Source organism: Chanodichthys erythropterus, chromosome 13, assembly GCF_024489055.1.
Source record: "Chanodichthys erythropterus isolate Z2021 chromosome 13, ASM2448905v1, whole genome shotgun sequence".
Taxonomy (NCBI): Eukaryota; Metazoa; Chordata; class Actinopteri; order Cypriniformes; family Xenocyprididae; genus Chanodichthys; species Chanodichthys erythropterus.
Window position 1 is genome coordinate 12941196 of NC_090233.1, and position 24492 is coordinate 12965687.

The 24492-nt window shown below is 40.7% G+C and overlaps 1 protein-coding gene across 7 annotated transcripts in view; it reads left to right on the forward strand.

The window, feature by feature from the left end:
* The first annotated feature begins 420 nt into the window (after positions 1-420).
* LOC137033566 (mediator of RNA polymerase II transcription subunit 13-like) overlaps positions 421-24492 on the forward strand; it is a 46729-nt gene continuing 22657 nt past the window's right edge. For 5 of the 7 annotated variants that reach the window (XM_067405511.1, XM_067405507.1, XM_067405508.1 and 2 more), the window contains exons 1-7: positions 421-1113; positions 15856-16093; positions 22285-22369; positions 23362-23445; positions 23701-23846; positions 23938-24123; positions 24207-24344. In XM_067405511.1, coding sequence (XP_067261612.1) covers positions 1036-1113; positions 15856-16093; positions 22285-22369; positions 23362-23445; positions 23701-23846; positions 23938-24123; positions 24207-24344 — 955 coding nt within the window. In that variant the 5' untranslated portion in view covers positions 421-1035. Of the gene's footprint in view, positions 1114-15855; positions 16094-22284; positions 22370-23361; positions 23446-23700; positions 23847-23937; positions 24124-24206; positions 24345-24492 lie in introns of those variants that run through there. The other 2 variants (XM_067405513.1, XM_067405514.1) reach the window with 2 other exon arrangements.

Genomic DNA, 24492 nt, shown 5'->3' on the forward strand with positions numbered 1-24492 from the left:
CTTTACATTGTGTGTAAAAACTACTCCACAACACTGAATTACACTTTTGGGACAAAATGGCTAGTGTCTAAGTTTTGCTGAATTTTATATGTTCCTTAGTTGTATTGATATTTCTAAGATAGTTTTGATTGTTTATACTGCTTTAATGATCCTACACAGGGAAAAAATAGAATCATTAATCATCCCAACTCAGCAGCAAATGAACAAGACATTTAACCCTTTGAGCCACAGAGAAGCCAACACTGAGATCTTAAGTGTGTCAGGACAGGGGAACAAATGAAAAGACAGACGCTGTTGATCTGCGGCGCACCTAGAGGCCGAACAGCACCATTACCGCGGATTCTCCAGCGCTGCTGTAATCCCTGATCACGTGACCACACACACGCACACACACACACGCACGCACGCGGGAGCGCGCTCAGCACTACTGTATGAGACACGCGTGAACAATGCGCGCTCAGACTGGAGTCATTTCAACATCACTGCGTGTTTGTGTTGATGATTACTGCTGAATGATCTCTACAAGGTGTGACTGGCATCGCTGTTTGTGCTTGTGTCGTTGTTTCGTCATGGTCTCTCAGAGGAAGGAGGAAGATGTGTTCACTGCTCACTACAGTCTGTGAGGAGGAAATCTGAAGGATTTTAACGCTGTGTTTCAGTGTGTGTGTGTATGTGAGTATAAGTGTGTGTGTGTGAGTGTGTTGTTAAAGTGAAAGCAGCCTGTGATCATGCGCGTGTGTGTGAGATCTGGCCGATTCTTTATTTCACTGTCAACCGGATGATCCGAAACTTCACGAGCGTCTGTATATGGAGTCGTTGTGGATTATATGATTTTTGGATGCTTTATCTGTCATGGATTAAAAACACTTGATTCGGTCGGACCGATTAAGGATTTAACCGATGAGAAACTATAAAGCAGAAGATTCACATACACGCGTTTGCATTGATTTATTTGATCTGATGTTTCGGTATGGATTCGGCGATTAATCGGGATGTTCGGCTTTGATCGGCTGTAATCGGCATGTTCGGCTCCGGATGATTATGACTACAGCAGCGAACTGGGTGGCGAACGGGGCGAGTTTAGAAGACTGTCATTCCAACCTCTTCTCTCTGGTACAGACCCTTTGATCTTATTAAATCTCAGTCTCATGTCAATATTGAATGCTGTGTCTGCTTGTGAGGTGATAGGTCAATTCTTTAACAAGAAATGATGATGTTACTCGTGACAACTCAAGACTGACTGGTATATTTATAACATAAGGGCCATTGGAAACGTCTTTTTTCCCCACAAATTTTTTATGTATGCAAATTGTATATTATCCAAAGTACACATTTCTAGTAATTCTGCAGTTGATTATCATATTGTATTTTCAGAAAGTTTGATTATTTTTCCTCTCCCCAAATTTGTCACTACCGAAACAGAATAATAAATAATTTATAATAAGAAGGGTTACATTGACCTATTAAGATTTTGTTTACATCTACCTTGTAAATATATTTTTTGCTATTTTAAAAAAGGTAAATCAATAACTATTACAATTTTAACAATATTTCAAGTGTAATATATAAGATTTGTTGTATTTTCAATCCAATCTTTCTTTGTAAAAGGCATAAAGTTTATTATACTGATTTCAAAGTGAAGGATTCATTAGTTTGAATAAACATTGAACCAAACACTATAATAACATTTTCGTTGATAATTCAATATACTTTATTTTTGACAAATCATCCCATGTTTCGGTAGTGACTGTTTCGGTAAGTGATGATTTTAGGTACTTTTGAGCCGCTCAAAGATGATAATCAGCACATGGTTAGTTAGCACAGTTTTGAACAGTTGTACACACATAACAAACAACTACATTTTATTGAATAACCCCCAAAAAACAATAATGCCGTTTCGGCATTTGACTGTTTCAGTGGTGACAATTTTATATATTTTTGAGCCTAACTTAAAGATGATAATCAGCACATGGTTAGTTAGCACAATTCTGAACAGTTGTACACAGAAAACAAACTAAATTTTATCAAATAACACTCGAAAAACAATGATGTCACTACCGAAACTTCACCACGTGTTTCAGTAGTGACTATTTCGGTAGTGACGAATTTAGATACTTCTGAGCCGCTCAAAGATGATAATCAGCACATGGTTAGTTAGCACAGTTCTGAACAGTTGTACACACATAACAACTAAATTTTATTGAATAACCCCCAAAAAACAATGATGCCGTTTCGGTTGTGACTGTTTCGGTAGTGACAATTTTATATATTTTTGAGCCTAACTTAAAGATGATAATCAGCACATGGTTAGTTAGCACAGTTCTGAACAGCTGTACACATAAAATAAACTAAATTTTATCAAATAACCCCCAAAAAACAATGATGTCACTACTGAAACTTCACCATATGTTTCGGTAGTGACAATTTTAGATAGTTTTGAGCCGCTCAGAGATGATGGTCAGCACATGGTTAGCTAGCACAGTTCTGAACTGTTGTACACAGATAAAAACTACAGTTTATGAAATAACACCCAAAAAAAGTGTGCTTAAAGGGATAGTTCACCCAAAAATAAAAATTTGATGTTTATCTGCTTACCCCCAGGGCATCCAAGATGTAGATGACTTTTTTTTCTTCAGTCGAACGCAAATTATGATTTTTAACTACAACCGCTGCCGTCTGTCAGTCAAATAATAGCAGTGATTGGGAACTTGAACAATAAGAGTCGAAAAAACTTCCATAGACAAATCCAAATTAAACCCTGCGGCTCGTGACGGCACATTGATGTCCTAAGACACGAAACGATCGGTTTGTGCGAGAAACCGAACAGTATTTATATCATTTTTTACCTCTAATACACCACTATGTCCAACTTCGTTCAGCTTCCTGTTAGTGAGGTCAAAAAACGCGTTGTGATGACGGAAGTGATGTCTCGCCCATATACTTCAATGAGCGCGAGACATCACTGCCGTTGTCAGAGCGCGATCAGACCTCACTAACCGGAAGCTGAATGAAGTTGGACATAGTGGTGTATTAGAGGTAAAAATTATATAAATACTGTTCGGTTTCTCGCACAAACCGATCGTTTCGTCTCTTGGGACATTAATGTGTCGTCACGAGCCGCAGGTTTTAATTTTGATTTGTCTATGCAAGTTTTATTTACTGTTATAGTTGAAGTTCCCATCTACTGCTATTATTTGACTGACAGACGGCAGCGGTTGTAGTTAAAAATCATAATTTGCGTTCGACTGAAGAAAAAAAGTCGCCTACATCTTGGATGCACTGGGGGTAAGCAGATAAACATCAAATTTTCATTTTTGGGTGAACTATCCCTTTAATTGCAGAAAAACAGGTGTTTGGTAGTGACATTTCAGACTTTTGAACACATTTAACTCAAAATGATGGATCTATCTACTATGAAAGAGAGGCTATGAGAGGGAGGGACACATGAATATTTCCTGATCAAAAATGTAGAAGTGTGTTCAAATCGGAATTTAGTCATTAAATAATGTACCATTATGAAAATTAGTAATTTGTCTCATTGATTTTTTTTTTTTCAGGAAACTTTAAAATGCAAATTGTTTCTGTTATCCGAACATGAAACTCTGAAAAAGTTAGACCGTATTTGGTGAAAATGCACACCATTGCACACCGTTTTCATTGGCTCATAGTGAACCAAAGGCATGACGTGATGCTGATGTTTGAGTCACAGAGAGTGTGTGTTTGTGTTGTTTCCTGCAGCCTGTTGAAATGTTCTGTTACTGAAACCAGTGAAACATTCCCAGAAACACACTTTCACAGAAGACTAACATAAAGCAGTGCACATGGAAACTCTTGCCACCGATAGGAAAACAAGACAGCAGTGTCTAAAAAAAAAAAAGGTTTGAGCTCAAAAAACAAAAAAACATGTCCAGCTGCAGAGAGAGAGAGAGAGAGAGAGAGGTGATGCGGGGAGCGGAGGAATCTGTTTTCATTTTAGGAAAGTATTTTGTGTGTGGTGTGTGTGTGTGTGTGTGTGTGAGTGTGTGTGTGTGATGTGCATTTCCTGAGCTCCAGCTCAAGTCCAGTTTCAGCCTCTCTCTCTCTCTTTGCACATCTGACACGCCTCCTTAAACTCTTCCACACACAGAGCAGTTTCTGGCTCATAACATCAGTGTGATCATGAGATGTGACGATATGTGGAGAACAGAGCGATCCAGCTGATACTGACGCCCTGTATCTGTGCGAGATGAGAGTCCAGCAGTGACTTTATAGACTTCTTTAAACTCACCGCGCCTGCTGCCCTGAACATGAGCTACAGTTTCCACAGGCATGATAGATTTGACATTTTCTGCCTGCCAGCGTAAACTCACCATCACTGTGTGTTTTCCTCTATGGCTCGGGTTCCTCCTCCATTGTGTGATTATTTCCAGTGATCAGGAATAAATCGCAGTAATATGTTTACATGACACAATCAAACTTTTTTAAAACCATTTACATGCAATTTTAATTTTCCTGATAATATTCTGGTTATCTGGTTGAGTTGTGTTTCTTAATACAGTTTTAAGTGCCCAAAAGTGACATCCAGCCATCTTCATTTATTCAAATATTGTTAAAAATGTGTTAAAGATTTTATCATATTGCGTAGTTGTGCTTGTCAATTGTTTTATTTGTGATAACGCAATGAAACATGACAAATTGTGTGACATAATATTTTACCAGACTGTCATACAAAGAAATTATGAACATGTGCAAAAACAAAAGAGAACCGACCAAATATTAAAGGGGTGGTTGATTATGATTTCACTTTTTTAACTTTAGTTAGTGTGTAATGTTGCTGTTTGAGCATAAACAACATCTGCAAAGTCGCTCAAAGTTCAATGCAAAGAGAGAGATTCACTGTTTAAGGACTACAACAAACGGCTGGTAGGGACTACAACAAGCTTCTTCCCAGGTTAGTGACATCACAAACCCTACAATTTACATAAACCCCGCCCCTGAGAACACACAACAAAGGGGGCGGGGCCATGTTGGGCTGCTTTAGAGAAGAGGAAGAGTTGTTGTAGTAGAGTGTTGTTGTCATGCCGTTATTTTACGCCGGACTGCTTCACAAACGAGGGTCAATTCAACACAAAAGATGAACATGACGGCACATGCTAGTGGATGAGTTGAATCAACTCCACAGCAACTACATAAATTTATCCACTAATCATTCAGAAACGTCTAAAAGTTGTAACTTCTTCCTGAGTCTCTCCATCAGTGTCGACTCCGGTTTGAACAATGTAAGGCTGAACACTTTTGTCAGCTTTGTTGTTTTTGAGCTGTTAAAGCTCCGCCCTCTTCTGGAAAGTGGCAGCTCATTTGCATTTAAAGGGACACACACAAAAACGGCGTGTTTTTGCTCACACTCAAATAGGGGCAAATTTGACAAGCTACAATAAATGATCTGTGGGGGATTTTGAGCTGAAACTTCACAGACACATTCTGGGGACATCCCCATTACATCTTGTGAAAGGTGCATAATAGGTGCCCTTTAATACTGTTTATGTTGTAGTCAGTGTTTGCTTTTTCCTCTGAGCTTCTAGTTTTTCTCTGTTTACATAGTAAAATAAAAAATTTTTTTTTCACATTGTTCAGCACCCCTTAATGTGATGCCTTCTGAATGGATATAATTTAAGTGTTTACATGCCTGTTCGTTGCATATGCTACATATTTGCTACAATTATGGTTGCTATGATTATAAGCTTAATCGCATCAATTTTGTGTTTGCTTACATGAAGTTCAATTGCAATATTGGCTAAATCTCATTATAATCGCATTAAGAGGGTGCATGTAAACAGTCTGTGTGTGTCTGCGGTTTTCTGGTCCAGCAGGTGAAAATGGTGCATCTGATCTCTGAGCAGCTCGCTCTCCTCAACAACACTCGTGATCTGAGGAATCATTCATGCCAATTTTAACACTTCAGCTTCTCACTATCAGTAGTGAAGTGATTGACTCCTCCCAGCACAGATCAAGCGAAAGGCCTCCTAATGTGAGAAGCAGCTCTAGGTTTCATGAAAGCTTGAATGCATCATCCTGATGATCAGCTTCATTGAGCTTCATCAGTGGTGCGTCTGCAGCAGCAGGCTGATATTCGGGAGCGCTGGTGTTTTGAGTGTGAAATATGTAAGGCTTGCAGTGCCAGCTGTGTGCTATTCTTAGCCCTCTGGTGTTCCTGCGCGCGGAGCCACACGAGGGAATAGCAAAGAAGAATTGGCAGAAACACAGGCCGACTGGCAGGACGTGGAGGATGGCGGCGGTTCTGCAGGCGTCTGCTCTGCTTCAAGGTTACATCGATGTTTCCAGCAGCGCTGCTGAATGCAGCCGTCTGTTGTGTCCTAAATGCAATGACTTCATCTACAGGGACGGCCTGAACTGAATCAATAACAGCATGTCTTTATCTAGTTATCCTCAGCTGAAGCCGTTTGGAAGAGAAGCCACTGTGTGACGCTCATTGCATTGACTGAGATGGTAAATGAGCAAGTGCAACTGTAGTCCAGCATTCTCCAGTATAAGTGCGTTCAAATCAGGCTGTACTTTCTGAATCAATGCCACACCCATTGGGCAAGCAAATGAGAGATAAAAGATTTTAGACGAAATGCAGTGGCAGGTTGTGACCTGTCCAGGGTGCCGTGGAGAGCGCTCAGTCCTCTCAGATCACAGGAGACCTGCTGATTTCACTGGTGCTCTGTAAGCTTCTTTCTGTCACTAAACCTTTTGAACATTAGATGAGACACTGGAGCTTCTCTTACATCAGATGTTGACCTCAGTTTCTTCAGCTGCTGCTCAGTTTGCACGCAGTGGATCATGTGTATGACGAGCACCTTATGAAGCTCCTATGAGCAGCGATAGTGTGACGACACACGCGTTCAGTTGTGGATTATAAGGCCACTGTGACCTGAGAAAACAGCGTTTTTGTTTCATCCACAGGTAACTTTACTCGACTCAATGAGTGGGCGGGGCTAACGTGGCAGTGGGCGGGGCTAACATTGCAATGATGAAGTAGGTGTTGATTACTTCTGCAGAGGCAGAGTTTCACCTATCTATGCACCTATCTATATTTTTTCATGGATGAAAATGAGACAATGACTAAATAAAAATGCATTTTGAATGACTAAAACTATGACTAAAATCTCATCAATGAATAAAAACGAGACAAAAAAATGACAGAGAGGGACGAATTGGGAAGATATCCAGTCAGGACTGCTGTCCTGTGTGGAAGATGGGCACATTTGAAGTGTAACGTGCTGATCTAACCGCGGTAAACACGGTGCTGTTGCATGCTCTACAGGCCCGCCAGCAGCACTTCAGACTGCTTTGCAATTAATGAATAGCACACATTTATGCCAAGCAATTGCTAATGATGAATTATGACAATGTTTACTACATGATTTTTATATGGAAGTATGTTTTAGACGGTTGTAAGAATGCATATTTTATCTCCCTCATCTGAACTTGAGCAGCCTGCTACACTGCAGAGTGCAGACATTTCAGAATAAGAGTCTAAGTGTATTTTGGGATGGTTTATAATTATTATTTTTTTCCTGGTCATTATTGTTATTTTTCTTACACAATAAATTGTATTTAATTTCTATTTAATTCATAGTAAACTACTGTATCTAAGAACATTATTTGACACATTATTCTATATATTTTACAGGTATTATAGTGTTATTATAGTGAACTAAACTTAAAACCATAAAAAATCTTGAAATAATTACTTGAAATAAACGTTAACTGAAATGAAAAATGTAAACTTCATCTAGTTTCCAAGCTTTAGCTTAAAGGATTAGTTCACTTTCAAATAAAATTTTACTGATAATTCACCCCCATGTCATTCAAGATGTCCATGCCTTTCTTTCTTCAGTCGAAAAGAAATTAAGGTTTTTGATGAAAACATTTCAGGATTATTCTCCTTATAATGGACTTCAATGGTCTCCAAACAGGTCAAAATTACAGTTTCAGTGCAGCTTCAAAGGGCTTTAAATGATACCAGACGAGGAATAAGCGTCTTATCTAGCGAAAGGATCGGACATTTTCGGAAAAAATGTAAATGTACATGCTTTATATAAACAAAGCTTTCCTATTCTACTTACGGAAAAAATGGAACCGGCACTGCGTTCATTCCGTAAGTTGAATAGGGAAGGCGTAGGACATACAGCGTAAGCATTTTGAATAATATGAAAGTGCAGTTTTGGCGAAACCACTTGGAAGGTGATCATTTGTTTATATAAAGCATTTACATTTTTTTGAAAAATGGCCGATCCTTTCGCTTTCGATTGTTTTTGGGGGTGAGTAAATTATCAGGAAAATTTTATTTGAAAGTGAACTAATCCTTTAACCTGATATACTAAAATAACTAAAACAAATAAAAAACTTTATAGACCTTTAAAAGCAAAAATTAAAGACATAAACACAAAAAAATGCTAAAACTTTTAACTAAAATTACAATGAAAGCAGAAAAACTAAAAATCAAATCTAATCAAAATTTTAAACAAAAACTATAATAACACCTCAATGATAATTACTGAATTGAGCTCCCTTTCGTGTCTTTTTGCACTTGAACGGTCAAAAACCGTCTGCTTTGGCGAGTAAAGTACAGTTGGTTGCCTTCAGTGAACAAAAACAGTTTGGAGAATATCAGATGTATATCAGTGTATTGTATCTGTGTATTGTTAGAGAAATGCTTACTTAATGCATTACAATTTAGCTAAATTAGATTTCAGAATAAAACTAAAACAATTTCTGATGACTAAAATATGACTAAAACTAAATGGCATTTTAGTCAAAAGACTATGACTAAAACTAAATCAGAATTTGCTGTCAAAATTAACACTGTATCTATGACATATATAGGCACATTCCAGGATCAGTCGTTCGCTAGCAAGGAAGATTTCAGTTCTGAAACTTACAGGATATTCTTATAGTACGATGACCTCTTATATATCAAAAGCTCATCATTAAATGATGGCGATCTTGATTCAAACACCCACGCGATTTTATTCCTAAATGACAGTGATTCGCCTCTGTCTATTAAACCTTTGACAAAATCACAGCAAACATTCAGATCTGCGTTCTGAGCCAGAGAGAGCAGTTGTCATGTATCGTATGAAACAGCTTCACAAACAACCACACAGTATCATAATTTCTATCTTACAATAATTCATATTATCACAGAAGTACTGGGATAAAAGTTTATTGTTCGGATATAAACACTGATGTCTATGGTAGCGATCAAAATACTGTAAAGCACCTTTAGAAAATTGATGCTTCAAAAAAAAAAATTTAATTACATTGTTACACCATTGATACACACAAGTGAATGTTAAAATATATTTGTCATTGAATCATTCATTCAAGAGATTCGTTCAAAAACCAGTAATAAAACAAGTAAAGTCTTTATAAGTGAGTCATTGAATCATTCATTCAAACTGATTTAAAAAAATATATTTTTTAAATAGTCTGCAGCAATTAACATTTTGTCAAAATCTCTAGTAGCTAAATGATATGTTGTTTTGTGTAGTTGTATGTTCAGAATTGTGGCTTCTATTTTAAACAAAACAACAATTGTTTAATCCCAATTTATTCAGAATCGTGAAGCTCTGGAACAAAAAATGTAAAGATGTGCACAGAAAAAGAAATGTTTGCTGACTGAGGGTCTGATTGTCAGATGGGTAGTTATGAGTAGATAAAACCGCGGGACTGACGTGCCGTCAGCTGTATGTCCACATATCAAGATTCTGTTGGCATTTTCCGGTGAAGATAAGTCTGCCGAGCGTGTGAAACTCTGAGCTGGTGCAAATTACATCCCTTTTGTCATGTGCAGTCAATAGAAAAGCCCCTCAAACGACTGGCAGCCGCAGCGCTCTGCTGTAACCCTGGAGACAGAATCCTGAAAATGGAATAAGTTGCTGAAGTCCTACAGATGTTGTATGTTGCCTAGCAACTGTTTTGACTTCCCTTCTTTCCCTCTCCCATCTCTCTGTGCCTGTCAGAGTTAATTAAGTTACACAGGAGACAAGCTTTGGTTTATTTATCTGCCTGTTAATAATTCAGCGTAAGCAGGGATGCCGGTTCGCCGTTTTGAAGCGAATCTGCCTCGTGGCCTTTGTTTGCCAGCGAAGCGGCTCTTTGTTCATTGTTCATAACATCAGTCGTGCGCGTTCCCCGCTGCGACGGCCCTTGACAGGTGAGAAGTCGGTGCTTGATGCGGCGCTATGCAGTGTAAAGCTCTCACCTGATTGGCAGGTTCGTCCGGGCCCGGGCCCGGGCCGATCGCTGCGACCAAGCGGCTGTAGAGTCTTCTAGAGGTGGTTGCAAAATCAAAGCACCTGTTTACAGTTTTTTTTTGTCTTATTAGGGCCCAAGAATCCTTAGGATTCTTCTTAAATATTATTCTTTTTTGTCAGGGTTTTGGGGGCTTTTGGGGCCCTTAACGTGTTAAAAAACTCTCCTGCTTCACAGGTGTGCGGCGCCCCTTTGAACGCAATCTGAAATTATGGTTACATACTAGCATGTATATATATGAAAATCGGTACACATATAGATCTCATCGGCTGAACAACTGTCATTAGCTCCACCCAACAGGAAATTGGCTATTTAGGGTTGTTTGGAAAAAGCATGCTCTGGAATTTGATATACTCCTCCTAGGGAATTCATCCAATCATCACCAAATTTGGTCAGCGTGAAGTCAAGACATTGTGGATGCTAAATTGCAAGCGGATTTTTTATATCTTGAACGGTTTGATTGTGGCTTTGAAATTAAAGGTGCAATATGTAATATTTTCTGTCCGCTAGAGGTCTATTCAAAACAAAGGCGTAGCTTGATGACGGCAAGTTTGAGTGTGGAATCTTGGGACATGTGCTCTTCACCTCAATGGCCGATGGAAAAGAATTGGCATAGGACTCGGGAAGAAATCATGTTCATGGATGCGATTATTAACGTTAATGTAGTATGAAGAGCAGGAATGAGTGTTGTGGAGCTGAACGAGGCCACTGGAGCGATTGCGCAACACACAGACTTTTATTATGACACAGTCGCCGGCGCTGCTTCCGCTTTTCCGGAGTATGAGGTAACGCAGCTCTGTTTATCATAATACATACAGTTGAGTGTGTTAAATATTTTAACGTTAAAATGTTTTAACGTGCGTTCGCTCAGTGGCTGCTGTGAGCCACTGTTACACACTGCAGTAAGATAGATCGATTTTAATATCATATTAATAAATACTGGATGGCTTGTGTTGATAAATGGCATGCAATTAATTTTAATATGTATTGTATGATGGAGAAAATGCTGTATTACAAAAAATAAAGCTGCATCTGATTATGCTATGTTAGCTACTTCACAAAATAGTGTTTTCTCTGAGGCATGGTAAAGCATGGTACTCGCAAAAAAAACAAAAAAAAATCAAGAAAATTACATTTAAACAATAAGACTAAACGTGTTGAGCTATATAACAATAATTAGTTTTCTGTCTAAATATATCAAAACAGTTGTTCTCTTGTCTATTAAAACATGTAATATATTAAAGCGTCTTTGGTGTTTCCATGGTTTCTACAAAAAAAAAAAACGGAAACCGAGGGTAACGCGGGTATGACACAATTGTCTGGCGACTCCTCACACGTCCCGGAGCCTTGATTAAAATTGCAGTTTTCTTACGATTTACAAATAGTTTTAAACATTTGGGATATTGTAAGTATGCAAGTGAACAAAATATGGCCTAGTGGTTTTTGGATATTTTACTGCAAAAATCTTACATATTGCACCTTTTTTATGGCGAGACAAGGGACACAGGAAGTGTGTAATAACTTCCGAATACATTGCCTGATTTTGATGAAACTTCAGCTGTGTGTTCGATGTAGGAGGCTGATCACATGGATGTGACTATTGTGAGTCAAAGTCATAGCACCACCAACTGGCTGCAGGAAGTGTGTCACTTTCAAAATGCTTTGAGATCACCGTCTTATTTTTTACCCAATTTGCTTCAAACTTCATCAGTATAATGTCAAAACAGGGCAGATGTACACCTGTGAAATGATTCTTTATATCTTAAATACTGTTGCCATGGCAACACATCAGACTTCATTCTTGGGTATTTTCAATAACATTCTTGGGTGTTTTTGAGGCTCTTAACATGCTTCAAATTGCTTGAAACTCAACAACCACATCAAAGTTGTTGGCCAGTAGACGTGGGCAAAGCCTTAGAAATGGGCATGGTGGAGGGGCTCAGTAGCGCCACCTTTTGACAAAAGTTGGGGGGTTAGTTTTACCTACGGTCACCAAAATTGGTACATGTATTATTCTCATCAAGCCAGACAACTTTCTAATTTACAGTCATTAGCTCTGACCAACAGGAAGTCAGCTATTTTGGTTTGAATGTGGACTTTTTGAAAAATTTTAAACTACTACTCCTAGCTAGTTTATATGATTCACGCAAAACTTTTTTAACATGATGATAATACACTGAGGATGCTAAATTGTGAATGGATATTGGATATCTTGAATGGTGTTGCCATAGTGAGGGATTAAAGTAACGTCAAAAAAGGGAAACCGGAGAAGTCGCATATCTTCACATTATCCTTTTACATTCATCCAGTTTAAATGCATATTGCCTGTCGTTCACAGTCACCTTGAGGCCCCTTAGTGGGCCCTGGACCCCTGTTTGAGAAGCACTGGAATTCCAGATGGTTCACTGAAAGTCTCAGTTCTCTGTGGTCGGATTGTCCAATCATTTTCAATCCCACGGCTGGAGCTGGTGTTATTAATGTCCTGTGTGGATGCAATGGAGGTGCTTTTATTACTGTGATAATTCAAGAAGACAATAAAAACGTCTCGGCCAGCTTTTGCAGCAAGCAGATGCTGTCGAGTCTCCGGTGTCCATCAGAAGATGTTTGATGTTTCACATAGGCCTACAGTTTGTTTTGTGACGGCCTACAGGCCTCCTTTTGTCATCCCCTCTTTACTGCTTTCTTATATCAAACACTGAATATCTACAGAGCCCAGAAAATATCATGGGACTGAATTCATAGTTCATGATCATGATATCTTGTTTTTTTCTTTATGTGTGGGGCTCCCTAAATAACAGTTTATATGCATCTCTTTTAGTCTGTGATGTACTTAGTCAAGTCCGGTCAGCTTTATTTATATAGTGCTTTATACAATACAGATTGTTTGAAAGCAGCTTCACAGTAATAAACAGGAAAATAATAGTTAAAGTTGCGAAATTCATCAAGTTAAGCTCTAGGTGAATGTACTAGTGATAAGTAACCACATGCATATTTGCTGTGCTGAGAATTTCACTTTCATGTTCTTCAGATATCAGCTCAAAAATCTGCTTAGTCAGTGATGCAGCCACATGTCTTTTTTCCGCTGCTCATAAAACTTCTCACTTATTTCCTTCCTTTCAGATAACATTCGGTCTTCATTCAGTTTGATTTCCTCCAAGACAGTTCAGAGTCTTTCCAGCCTGTCAGATCTGATCCTTCAAACAAATATCAGCATAAAGATGTCAAACACTGATTGACAGGATTTCTCACACCACTGTCTCTGATCGCTGCATGTCTCTCAAACTCATATTACAGCTGTTTGCTAAGTCAATCCTCGCTAGTGCTGATAATGATGTGATCAAACCTCCAGCACTAAGTATTCAAGTCAGCATGAAACAGGATTTGCGCTGCTCTTTTCTTCCCCGTTGAAACATATATCCGTGGCTTCTGAGACAGGCGGGGCTTGATTTTGTCAGTGGGGAATTGATTGGATGGTTGTGGTTTGCTATTGGTGGATCTCATGTGAGTGACAGGTTGCCCCGCCCTCGTCATCAGAGATGTCGCTGAGAGATACTGTGATTCAAGATTTCGAGGAACATGAATTTAAAACAATGATGATGTGCACCGATAAATCATTTAGAATAAACACTGCAATATGCCATAAAAACGTAATTGTCATTTTTTGATTTCATGCTGGCTTTAAAGTTGAGCGTGTGTGTGCATCATCCTGCAGCAGTAGCGGTTTTAGGCACGGGCGAACCGGGCAGCCGCCCGGGGCGTCATTTTTTCGTGACACATTGGGGGCGGCAGCACGAGCAGATAAAAAAAAAATCCTCTGCGTCGCGAGGCGGTTTTTCATCATTTATATAATTTCACTGTGTGTTGAATTGGCAAATTGGCGCTCCCTGCAGCTGCCGGCGCCCCTGCTTGCAGAAAATGTACCATGCACAGAAGCTGTGTTGTGAGAGAAGTGTAAAAGGGGGTGGGGCGAGAGGCGCGAGCGACATTTCACCTCTGGGTCTCTCTCAAATGGAACGTACAGGGCGTGTTAGCGAGGGAAGGTCATTTAAAAACCGAACTGGAACGCAGCCCCAGTACGGTTTTTAAATGCCCTTCCCTCGCTAACTTCACTCGGTCTCGTTGACTCGGATGTACATCATTACTTACGTTGCACGAGTGCCCACTTCTGGCGGAAACTTTGTATGGGCTGAACTGGAACGTCCTAAGTCCTTGATCACTTGGAATCCGCAATGGAGCTGTTTATTATTTATTTTTCCCCTTACAAAATTGTTTAATACTGCATTCTATATGTATATATGTGTGTTTAAAATGTTTAAAAAATAATTAATATATCATAGAGTTGTTTGTGGTGGGGTAAAATAAACGCGATATGCGGTGACGTCACAATCGTGTTGCATTGTGGGTTATGGAGCTGCCTGAAGTGTATGAAGTAGACTCGCTCCCTCGGTCACGAAGTGGAACGCACTTCAAAATGGCGGCAGGGATTCCCCCGAGGGGAAGTGTGTAGGGCAGTTCGCGAGAGCGTGTCTAAAACCGAACTGGAACGCAGCCCAGTAATATAATTAATAATAGGCTAAAGTCAGTCACACGGGGTGCTCGAAAGGGGTCTCGCCCAGGGTGTATTTCAATGTAGAACCGTCACTGTCCTGCAGCATTTGTGCTTCAAACTTCAAAATGTGTTTTTAAAGAGAGTGAGCTGCTGCTTTACTGATCGATCAGATGCACGATTTTCACCTGCTGGAACAGAAAACAGCTGAAAAAACCCACAGTATGTTGTTAATGACTCCTACACCCTCGCAACCACCTGCCTTTGAAACCTGAAAATGTAGTCAAAATCAGCATAACTACACATCGAATCAGCTCCAGTATGTGTTGAAAGAAACACTGAATGCTCACTGTTGCGCTTATAGTGTATATGTGGCACTGCAAGATTGTTCCATTGACAATGTTGTGTTGGTGGTTAGAGAGATTATAATTTAGCATTTATTATCAAGACTCTCCTCAGAAAATGAATGTGCACATGAGCTGTTTCAGACACTGATGTTAAAAAAGAAAGGCTTAATTATGACCCAATATCAAGATACTGTAACTATAAATCTGCAGTGATAAAGGGAGAATTACATGCTCATAATGCAGCGTTATCAGCTGCTCTTCATCGTTCATCAATTACTTATCAAACACTTTTAATTACAGGGTTAGTAAATGATAAATGGCTCATGAAACATGCAGCACAGATACAAGTGTTATGAATCTGGGTTGATTGTTTCATTAGAGAAACTATGTTATTTACGACTTCATTATATATTTTAGTATGACCTAAGTTTTGAGAAATGATTCCTAGTGATTGTAAAAAACTGTAAATGTTTGTGTGCATCTGAACTACATTCGGCTTACAGAATATTTGTCACTCTCTTAAATAGTTGTAGAAATGGTTTTCAGTCAGAAATCATTGGTGCATTTCACAATTACAAAGAAAATCTTTGTTTTGTTTACAACTTTGAAAAATAATTGTTTGATTAATTAATTGTGAGCATGTCTTTTGATTCATTGCAGGCGGAGCTGACGGGCATTAAATGGCGGTGCTACAGTTGTGGTGGTCTGGGCGAATTCGGGCCGCTGATATCCGCTCCGGCGCAGGATGACCCCATTCTGCACAGCTTCATGCAGTGCGTTCGTGCAAACCTGCTGTGTGTGTGGCGGCGCAAAGTCAAACCTGATGCCAAAGAGCTCTGGATCTTCTGGTGGGGTGAAGAACCAAACCTGACGGATATTATCCACCATGAGCTGCAAGGTAAGACTGACAGACAGACCGACTGATGACTGACAGACAGGTCAACTGACAGACAGAATCCAACAGATTGACTGACAGACAAGACAAATGACCGACAGATAGAAAGAGCGATAGACAGACTAACAGACACACCGACTGATGGCCGCGAGACAGACTGATGAGAGACAGACAGACTGACATATAAACTGACAGATGACTGACAGACCGACTGATGATGAGAGACAGACAGACTGACAAACAGACTGACAGATGACCGACAAATGACTGACAGACAGACAGACAGATCGACAGATCGACTGATAACTGAGATACTGACAAACTGACTGAAGACTGACAGACAGACAGACTGGCTGACAGACAGATCGACTGATAACTGAGAGACAGACAGATGACTGAAGACTGACAGACTGACTGACAACTGATGGACCGATAGACAGACCAACTGACAGCCAAGAGACAGACTGATGACAGACAGACCGACTGACGACTGAGAGACACAGACTGACTGACAGGCAGACAGATTGACAGACTGACTGACAGATGACAGACAAATGACTGACAGACAGACTGACAGATCGACTGAAAACTGAGAGACAGACAGACTGACTGACGACTGATGGACAGACCGATAGACAGACCAACTGACAGCCAAGAGACAGACAGATGACTGACATACAAACTGACTGACGACTGAGAGACCAGCTAGTGACTGATACTGAGCTGTGTGTCTGTGTCAAGCATCAGTATTATTACTGCTCATATTGATCAGAACAAACCGGGCACCGGTTTCTGCACCGTGTGAGGAATATGAATGACACCTAAAATCATCCAACCTTTAGAGGGTTATTACTTTTCTAAGTGACTTTCCAGCTAACAAAATATGTTCTAAGTTATGAAAACGTTATTGTAACAAGGTTAGTTGTTCAGGGCGGAAGGTGGCACATACCCCCGTCACCTCTCGCAGGCCGGGGGGGGGGCTGCACTCTACTCCCTCCTACGGGGGATCGTCATGGCGGCCGCAGCACCTGGGGGTATGGACAGAGGAGGCAAGAGAAAAGGAAACGGAAGCATCAGGAGCGACAGAGATGAGAGAAGGGAGAGAGAAAAAGTAAAATCTTAGTCCGGTTCTTGGACACATTGCCGCTTGGCTCTCACTTGTGTTGCCATGCAATGGTGCTCATTGGATGGCTCGATACTCCTCCGCCTCTTGCCATCCGCGGTGCCTCCTACACTACGACGGTCCGGCAGCAAGCTCCCTGTTCCCTCGGCCTGCCTGCTCCTCCCCATAATGGCGGAATGGCAGCAGGCCTCACCTCCGGCGAACGGCGGCAACTTCTCCGTCCTCTCACGGACGGCAGCCACCTCGACCCAGGAGCACGGCAGCGCGCTCTCCGTCCAACTTGTCGCTCAATCGCTTCAGCACCATCGCCTCGGGCAGCCACTGACGTTCTCCACTGCTTCATGCTGCCCGACCCCCTCAGCACCAGGATTCCCCTCAGCAGCGAGGGCTCTCCAACAGCACGTCCCTCCTTCCTCCCGGGTTTCGGCACCGATGTAACAAGTCTTTGAAATGAGGAGAAGTCAGGGTCAGCTTAAGTTGGTCTCAGGTCCTCTTTATTAACACTGCAATGGTGCGTAATCAAACAAAAACAAAACAATTTTTGTTTTGTTTTTCAGCTATTTTGTGATGTATTCTGATATTTTGGAGTCGTGGTAATGTTAAGTGACAGTGGCTGACGTCAGGATCAGTATTTACGCACAGCAGGTTATTGCAGCTGTTGTGATGCGTAATAATCTGACGCAAGGGACATCTGACCATGCTGGGAACTTTTCTCAGGACGTCCTGGTTTGTCTGGGCATGACCACAGTCATTTCCTGTTTGTACTCCTGAATGGAAGAAGTGAATGAGTGTTGAGCGGTAAAGGCTAAATCACACACACCAGACCAGTGGACAGTCATTTTTCTTCACAGGAAAACTTCCAGAAACATGTGTCTGCGGTAAAGAGGCTGAATCTGTTCACATTTTTTAGACGACGAGTGTCATCTTCTGTTCATCCACTGTTATAAAGTGGAGATATGTGCGTCTGATTGGTCCATCCAGTGTTTCAGTTGTGCTCGAATGCGGCTATGATGTGAACAGGTCTGTTGTTTTATTATGAATTATTACAGATACAGGATCAAATATAGCTGCGAGCAGCAATTATCGGGGTTCAAGTGCTATAAGGCCTTTAAGCACAAGCGTAAAAAGGTATTGTTTTATTTAGCAAGCTTGTAACCATCTCGATCATAGATAGAAAAGACCATTTACAGCTAATACAGGCCATTTAGCATTAGAAATAAATTGTTTTATCAAGGTTGAGCCAAAAACCTAGGACTAGTTTGTTTTATAAATAATCTCTAATATTTAACAAATGATTTGATGGACAGCGGCGGTTCTAGAGGCAAAGTTTCTCAGAATGAGGATTTCTACCATGAGGTATGAATGTCATGGGTGTGTGCGAAAAATCGCTCGATACACAATCCTTTACGGAACATAAAAAACAATGAAGGCACCCCATGGTGGCCAATTACTTTCGGCTTTCTCATAGGCCTCTGTGGCCGTGAGTCAAACAGGCCCAGTGAGTTTTTTTCTGATTGGCCTCCTTTAACCTTTTCTGATACCTGCTCAAAATTCATTGGCCGATGGAGTACATGTTTTTTTTTTAAATATGTCAATGTCATCATACACAATCATGGCACCTCGAACAAAGACACTGCATGCCAATTTTCAAGTCAATCAGACTAATAGTGAACATTTTTTTTTGCTGTTATAGCACCACCAAGTGGCCAGTCGTCGCTTTCTTTTTCACGCGACTGCAGAATGAGCTCTTACATTGGTGTGCTGAGTTTGGTGAAAATATCTCATTTCGTTCACTAGTTATAACCATTTTAGTAAAAGTGTCTCAACCTACTTCGAATGTTTTGGCGGCCCTTAGGGACCGCGAGTTGAAATTTCAACTTTTTTTTGATAATTATTAACAATCAGACTCCAGAGAATCTCGCGTTGCTATTTTGAAGCAACTGAAATAGACTGCACCTTTGACCAACTGAAACCTGGTCTAAAGTCAATGGCGCAGTCTATTTCAGTTGCCTCAAAATAGCAACACGCCAACAGTGCACCTGAACACACCTCGTTTTCAGACCAGCACGCCCATGGGTGCACAAATGGGCACAAATGCATTTGCTATTTAAACAACATGGCGCAGAACGTGAAAATGATAACTAGCAAAAAACACTTGCGTCACGCCTGGCGTCGCATTGTGCCGGGTGTATGATTGGGCCCTGAGAGTGCAGTGGCTTCATGAGCACAAAACAGCGACTGTCAGTGGTGGGTTAGTGCTAAATTAGCATACTAATATTACTTTGGCCAAAAACAGTGGCCAGTAAACAGGTTAAAGGGATAGTACTCCCAAAAGTGACTTTCTTTCTTCTGTGCAACACAAGAAGATTTTTTGAAGTGTGTTGGTAACAAGAGGAGTTTCAGTTCCCATTGACTTCCATTATATATTTTTGTCCATACAATGAAAGTCAATGGGAACCGAAACGGATTGATTACCAACATTCTCCAAAATAACTTCTTTTGTGTTCCACAGAAGAAAGAAAGTCTTACAAGTTTGGAATGAAAACCCTTCGCTTTTGGTGAATGATCCCTTTAAACTTGTGGCACTGTGTTTCTTGTTCACAACCGAAATGTGGCTATGGTAACTACTGTGTCAATCATCACAATTTCAGGAGTGACTTGTGTACCGTACACACACTGAGTGATCATTTTAGATAATTACTCCACATTCAAGCACTGCTGTGACTCCTGAGATTGTTCTCTTTATTCATCAGATGGATAGGAACAGGGGCGTAAATCGCAGGGGGGACGGGGGGGACATGACCCCCCTTATCTGAGTGCTGTCCCCCCCAAAAAATATAATTAAATACCACTCTAAGTATTGTAAATAAACAATTATTTTAAAAATATATCATTTAACAATTAAAGCAATACAAACGCAAACAGCGTTTTAAGTTTAGAAACATTTTGAGTCACCCCTCCCTTGCCTCACAGTGGTTTGGTCCACCGCGCACGTCACACTCGTGCGTGTAGAAATCCGGCGGCGCCGGCGGGAGAGAAGACAGACGGTAGTTGAGAGGAGCTCTAGTAAGTAGGCTGTTAAGGCAATTTTATTCAAAAACATCGGATGAAGTGGTTATTTTTGCTTTAATGCTGACGACGCTGAGTAATTAGTCATAACAAAAAAAGCAAGATGATAACATGATTTTTTTTTTCCGTGAGTCCGCTATTATAGCAATTATAATGTTACCTAGCGTGTTTGGTAGCTTGTTTACAATAGTTTGTTGGATACTATGTCACCCACACCAACAACAATTAACCGTGTGATAAGAATATGTGAACTGTAATAAGGCTAGAAGATTTACTGTTGTGTGTTGGGTTTTGCTCAAAGTATATTCATCGTATTTTGGTGACTTGGTTGTAAAAAACTTCAAAAATATTCCAATAAATAAATGATTTTGAATATTTTGGTCAATTTAGTAAGGTTTTTTTTTTTTTATTGAACCAAAGAGAAACATTGAGCATAATGGCAGTCTACATGCTACACTAATAATAGTAGTAAGGTTTTCTTCTGTGTAATTACGTTACATATATCCTTTATAAGTAAAATTGTGGCTGTATTATTTGTGTCCCCTTCAAAAATTGCTCTTGAGAAATTTTATGTTTATTGTCCCCCCCTACTGTCCGATGAAATTTGCGCCCCTGGATAGGAAGCACACTGGCTTCAGCTGCACGACCCCCACTAGTGGCCAGAATGAAGCAGAGCAGCTCATGCAGCAGCGACCCAGTTCAGTCACTACTTATTTGTGTTGAGAAGAGAGAGAGAGAAATAAACATAAAGTCCTGATCTACTGGCCATGTGAGATCATACTTAAGGGAAAGTACTGAAGTTCAATACAAGCTCTGTCAACAGCATTTCAAGTCTCTCACTGCACTAAATAAACTCAACTGAGCCCTTGTGCCATGTGTAAACACAATACACACTGTTTCAGAAGTCACCAAACTCAAACATTACAGTGTTCACATCAGACTAGTGTGTATAACTGATCTGACCTGTATGAAGTTACATACCGTATTTCATGTCATGTCCATGAAAAGAAACACAATGCAGAAAGAGACTTCGAACAAAAGCACGAGCTGCACATTCCAGCTGAGCAGATCAATTACAACTACATTCACTGCCTTTGAAGAATAAATACATAACAGACAGGATGGAGAAACTATTTTCTGCTTGAATTGGCACTGTGATACAAACGCTGCCATCAAATGAGACACGTCTCATCACGTGTGTGAGCTGCATGTACAGACTGTCTGTGCTGCTCATGTGTCTGTCTCCATTCAAACCAATAAAGAGCCACAGACTGTGTGTGTGTGTGTGTGTGTGTGTGTGTGTTCTCCGGCTGTGTTGCCATGGTTACGAGGGAATTCTGGCGAGTAAGGATATTTCATTCACTCTGCAGTAAAACATCAACAAAGCTGAAGATCACAGCATGTGCTTCTATGAGCTGCTTGGCTGGTTTGCATGTGTTCTCCTGTCATTGAGTCTGTGCAGCCCATCAGAGAGTTTCAGTCTCAATCTCAGTCTGTCTTTCTCCTCAAGGTGAGCTGCTGAAGTTGGCAGCTTCACTTTGTGGTTTCAGTTTCCACTCAGCCAAATCAATTTTTCCCATCAAGTTCACAACACTTTTCTCAGAACTTCAGCAAAAGTGGATCATCTCGAGACCATCCTGGTCAACTGAGGCTTTATCTTTGCAGTCATTCACTGATGTGCATGTCATTGGCAGTGGTGTACAGGTGCAGTGGGGTGACAGCGCCACCTACTGGTCAGTGCATGGTCATTGGCTCCGTCATGTGCCTTTCCTCTGGTTTGGAAGCATTCACATACTTTTTTTTGCAGCAACTGTTCTTTTGTTCTAGTTTGTCCAGTTTCAAACACGAGCAGATATTTGTGTTCTGCACATTTCTCTAGGAAAAATGTAAAGTGCTAATGAATACTCCACACACTAAATAATATGTGTGTGTGTGTGTGTGTGTATTGTGTAACTGTACAGATAGTGTTGATTAACTGTTGTAATGTGGGATTGTCTTACAGTGGTGGAGGAGGGATTGTGGGAATGTGGCCTGTCGTATGAGTGTCGGACGCTGCTATTCAAGGCAATTCACAATCTGCTGGAGAGGTATGTGTTCATACTGTACATGTTCATACTGTACACACATCCATACTGTACACATATTCTATGCACACAGTTGTACTGTACATGCTTATGAGTATGAGTTCACACATTCATACTGTTCTTTTATACTTCATATATTCGTACTGTATGCACACATTCATACTGTACGTTCATAAGTTTCACATATATTGTACACGCTTATACTGTGCACACATTCATACTGTACACATACTGTATACAGTCATACTGTACTTGTTCTTACTGTATACACATTCATACTGAACGTTCATACTGTATGCACACATTCATACTGTACATGTTCATACTGTATGCACACATTCATACTATACATGTTCATATGTTTCACATGTTCATACTGTATGCACAGTTGTACCGAACATGCTTATAAGAGTATAAGTTCACACATTCATACTGCACGTTCATACGTTTCACATTCATATTGTACATGCTTATACTTATGAACATTCATACTGTATGCACGTTCGTACTGTACATTTTCATACTGTACACACATTCATAATGTACATGTTCATAATGTACATGCTCATATTGTACACACATTCATACTGTACATATTCATACTGCACATGTTCATAATGTACATGCTTATACTGTACCTATACATTCATTCTGTACATGTGCATTCTGCATTCATACTGTATGCATGTTCGTACTGTACATGTTCATACTGTACGCACATTCATACTGAACGTTCATACTGTATGCACACGTTGATACTGTACACACGTTCATACTGTACATGTCCATACTGTATTGCACGGTTGTACACGCATATGAGTATGAGTACACACACATTCATACTGTGCATGTTTAGACTGCATAAGTTCATACTGTATGCGCTGAGATGAGTGACTGATTAGAGACTGTATCTTCCATTGTTGTTTCTTGTTTAATTCATTTTTACATCTGTGACTGTAATTGCTCTCAGATTGACTTGTGTGTTTGATTTACAGATGTTTGATGGATAAAGATTTTGTTCGCATTGGGAAGTGGTTTGTCAAGCCGCACACGGTGGAAGAGAAGCCCGTCAGCAGCAGGTGAGCGTCCAACAGCGTCTTTATCTGTGTGACTACAGGAGAGAAACTCTGAACATGTTTGATTGCGAAAGTGTGAGTAACAGCAGACGCACGACAGATGAGTGTTAGAGGAGAGAGTGTGAAAGAAGAACTACACTTGAGCAGACTTATTATAGAAATAATATAGTTTACTTAAGTAATGTTTTCAGGCACTTACTTCCATGTAAATTTATACTGCAATTAGCCAAACTTTAGAGTGTTTTTGTGTGTGTGCAGTGAGCACCTGTCGTGCTGCTTCTCGTTCTTCCTGCATGGCTTGAGCAGCGTGTGTTGCAGCGTGGAGGTGTCGCAGCATCAGCCTCTGCACCGCGTCACGGAGGATCACATGCGTCTGGTCCGGAGCGGCATTCGCCCGTTGAAGGGTGCGTCCCGTCAGCTTCTCTACTGCATGCATTGCTCAATCAAACCGCATTATAAATGTGCCAATGACCCTCACCTGTGTGTGTGTTGCAGTGGTGTTGAGTCCGTACGGCCTTTGCGGGACACTGACGGGTCGAGCCTTTAAGATGAACGACCCTGCGGTGCATAAAATCATGGAGGACTGGAGTCATTTCTACCCCGTGGTGCTGAAACACAAAGGATCGGATGCCGACCTGACCTTTGACCCTCAGGGTTACGCTGCATTCGAGGTCATTGTAGGTCAGTGCTTTACAACAACAGTGGTGTGATTGTGTGTTGGGGTTGGTGTGAGACCTCACATCCATCCGTCTGTGTGTGTTCAGGTGGAGTACGGATGGTTTACCCAGAAGCCTTAGTGCTCGTGGCTCAGAGTGACGCACCTGTGCAGGGTTCAGTCAGAGACCCGTCCAGCTGCGGGACGCCCCTCACACCCCCCGGCTCACCGGGACAGTCCTGCTCAGGTAGGATCCATCTTCAGGATCCCGTTAAGTCTGTCAGTGTTTTTTAATAAATTAGTAAAGCTGGAGGAGACTTTACAGAGTGCTTGACTCTTGCAATGTCAATACAAGATCTTGACCAATAATTGATGAACCTCTTGATGGAAATAAC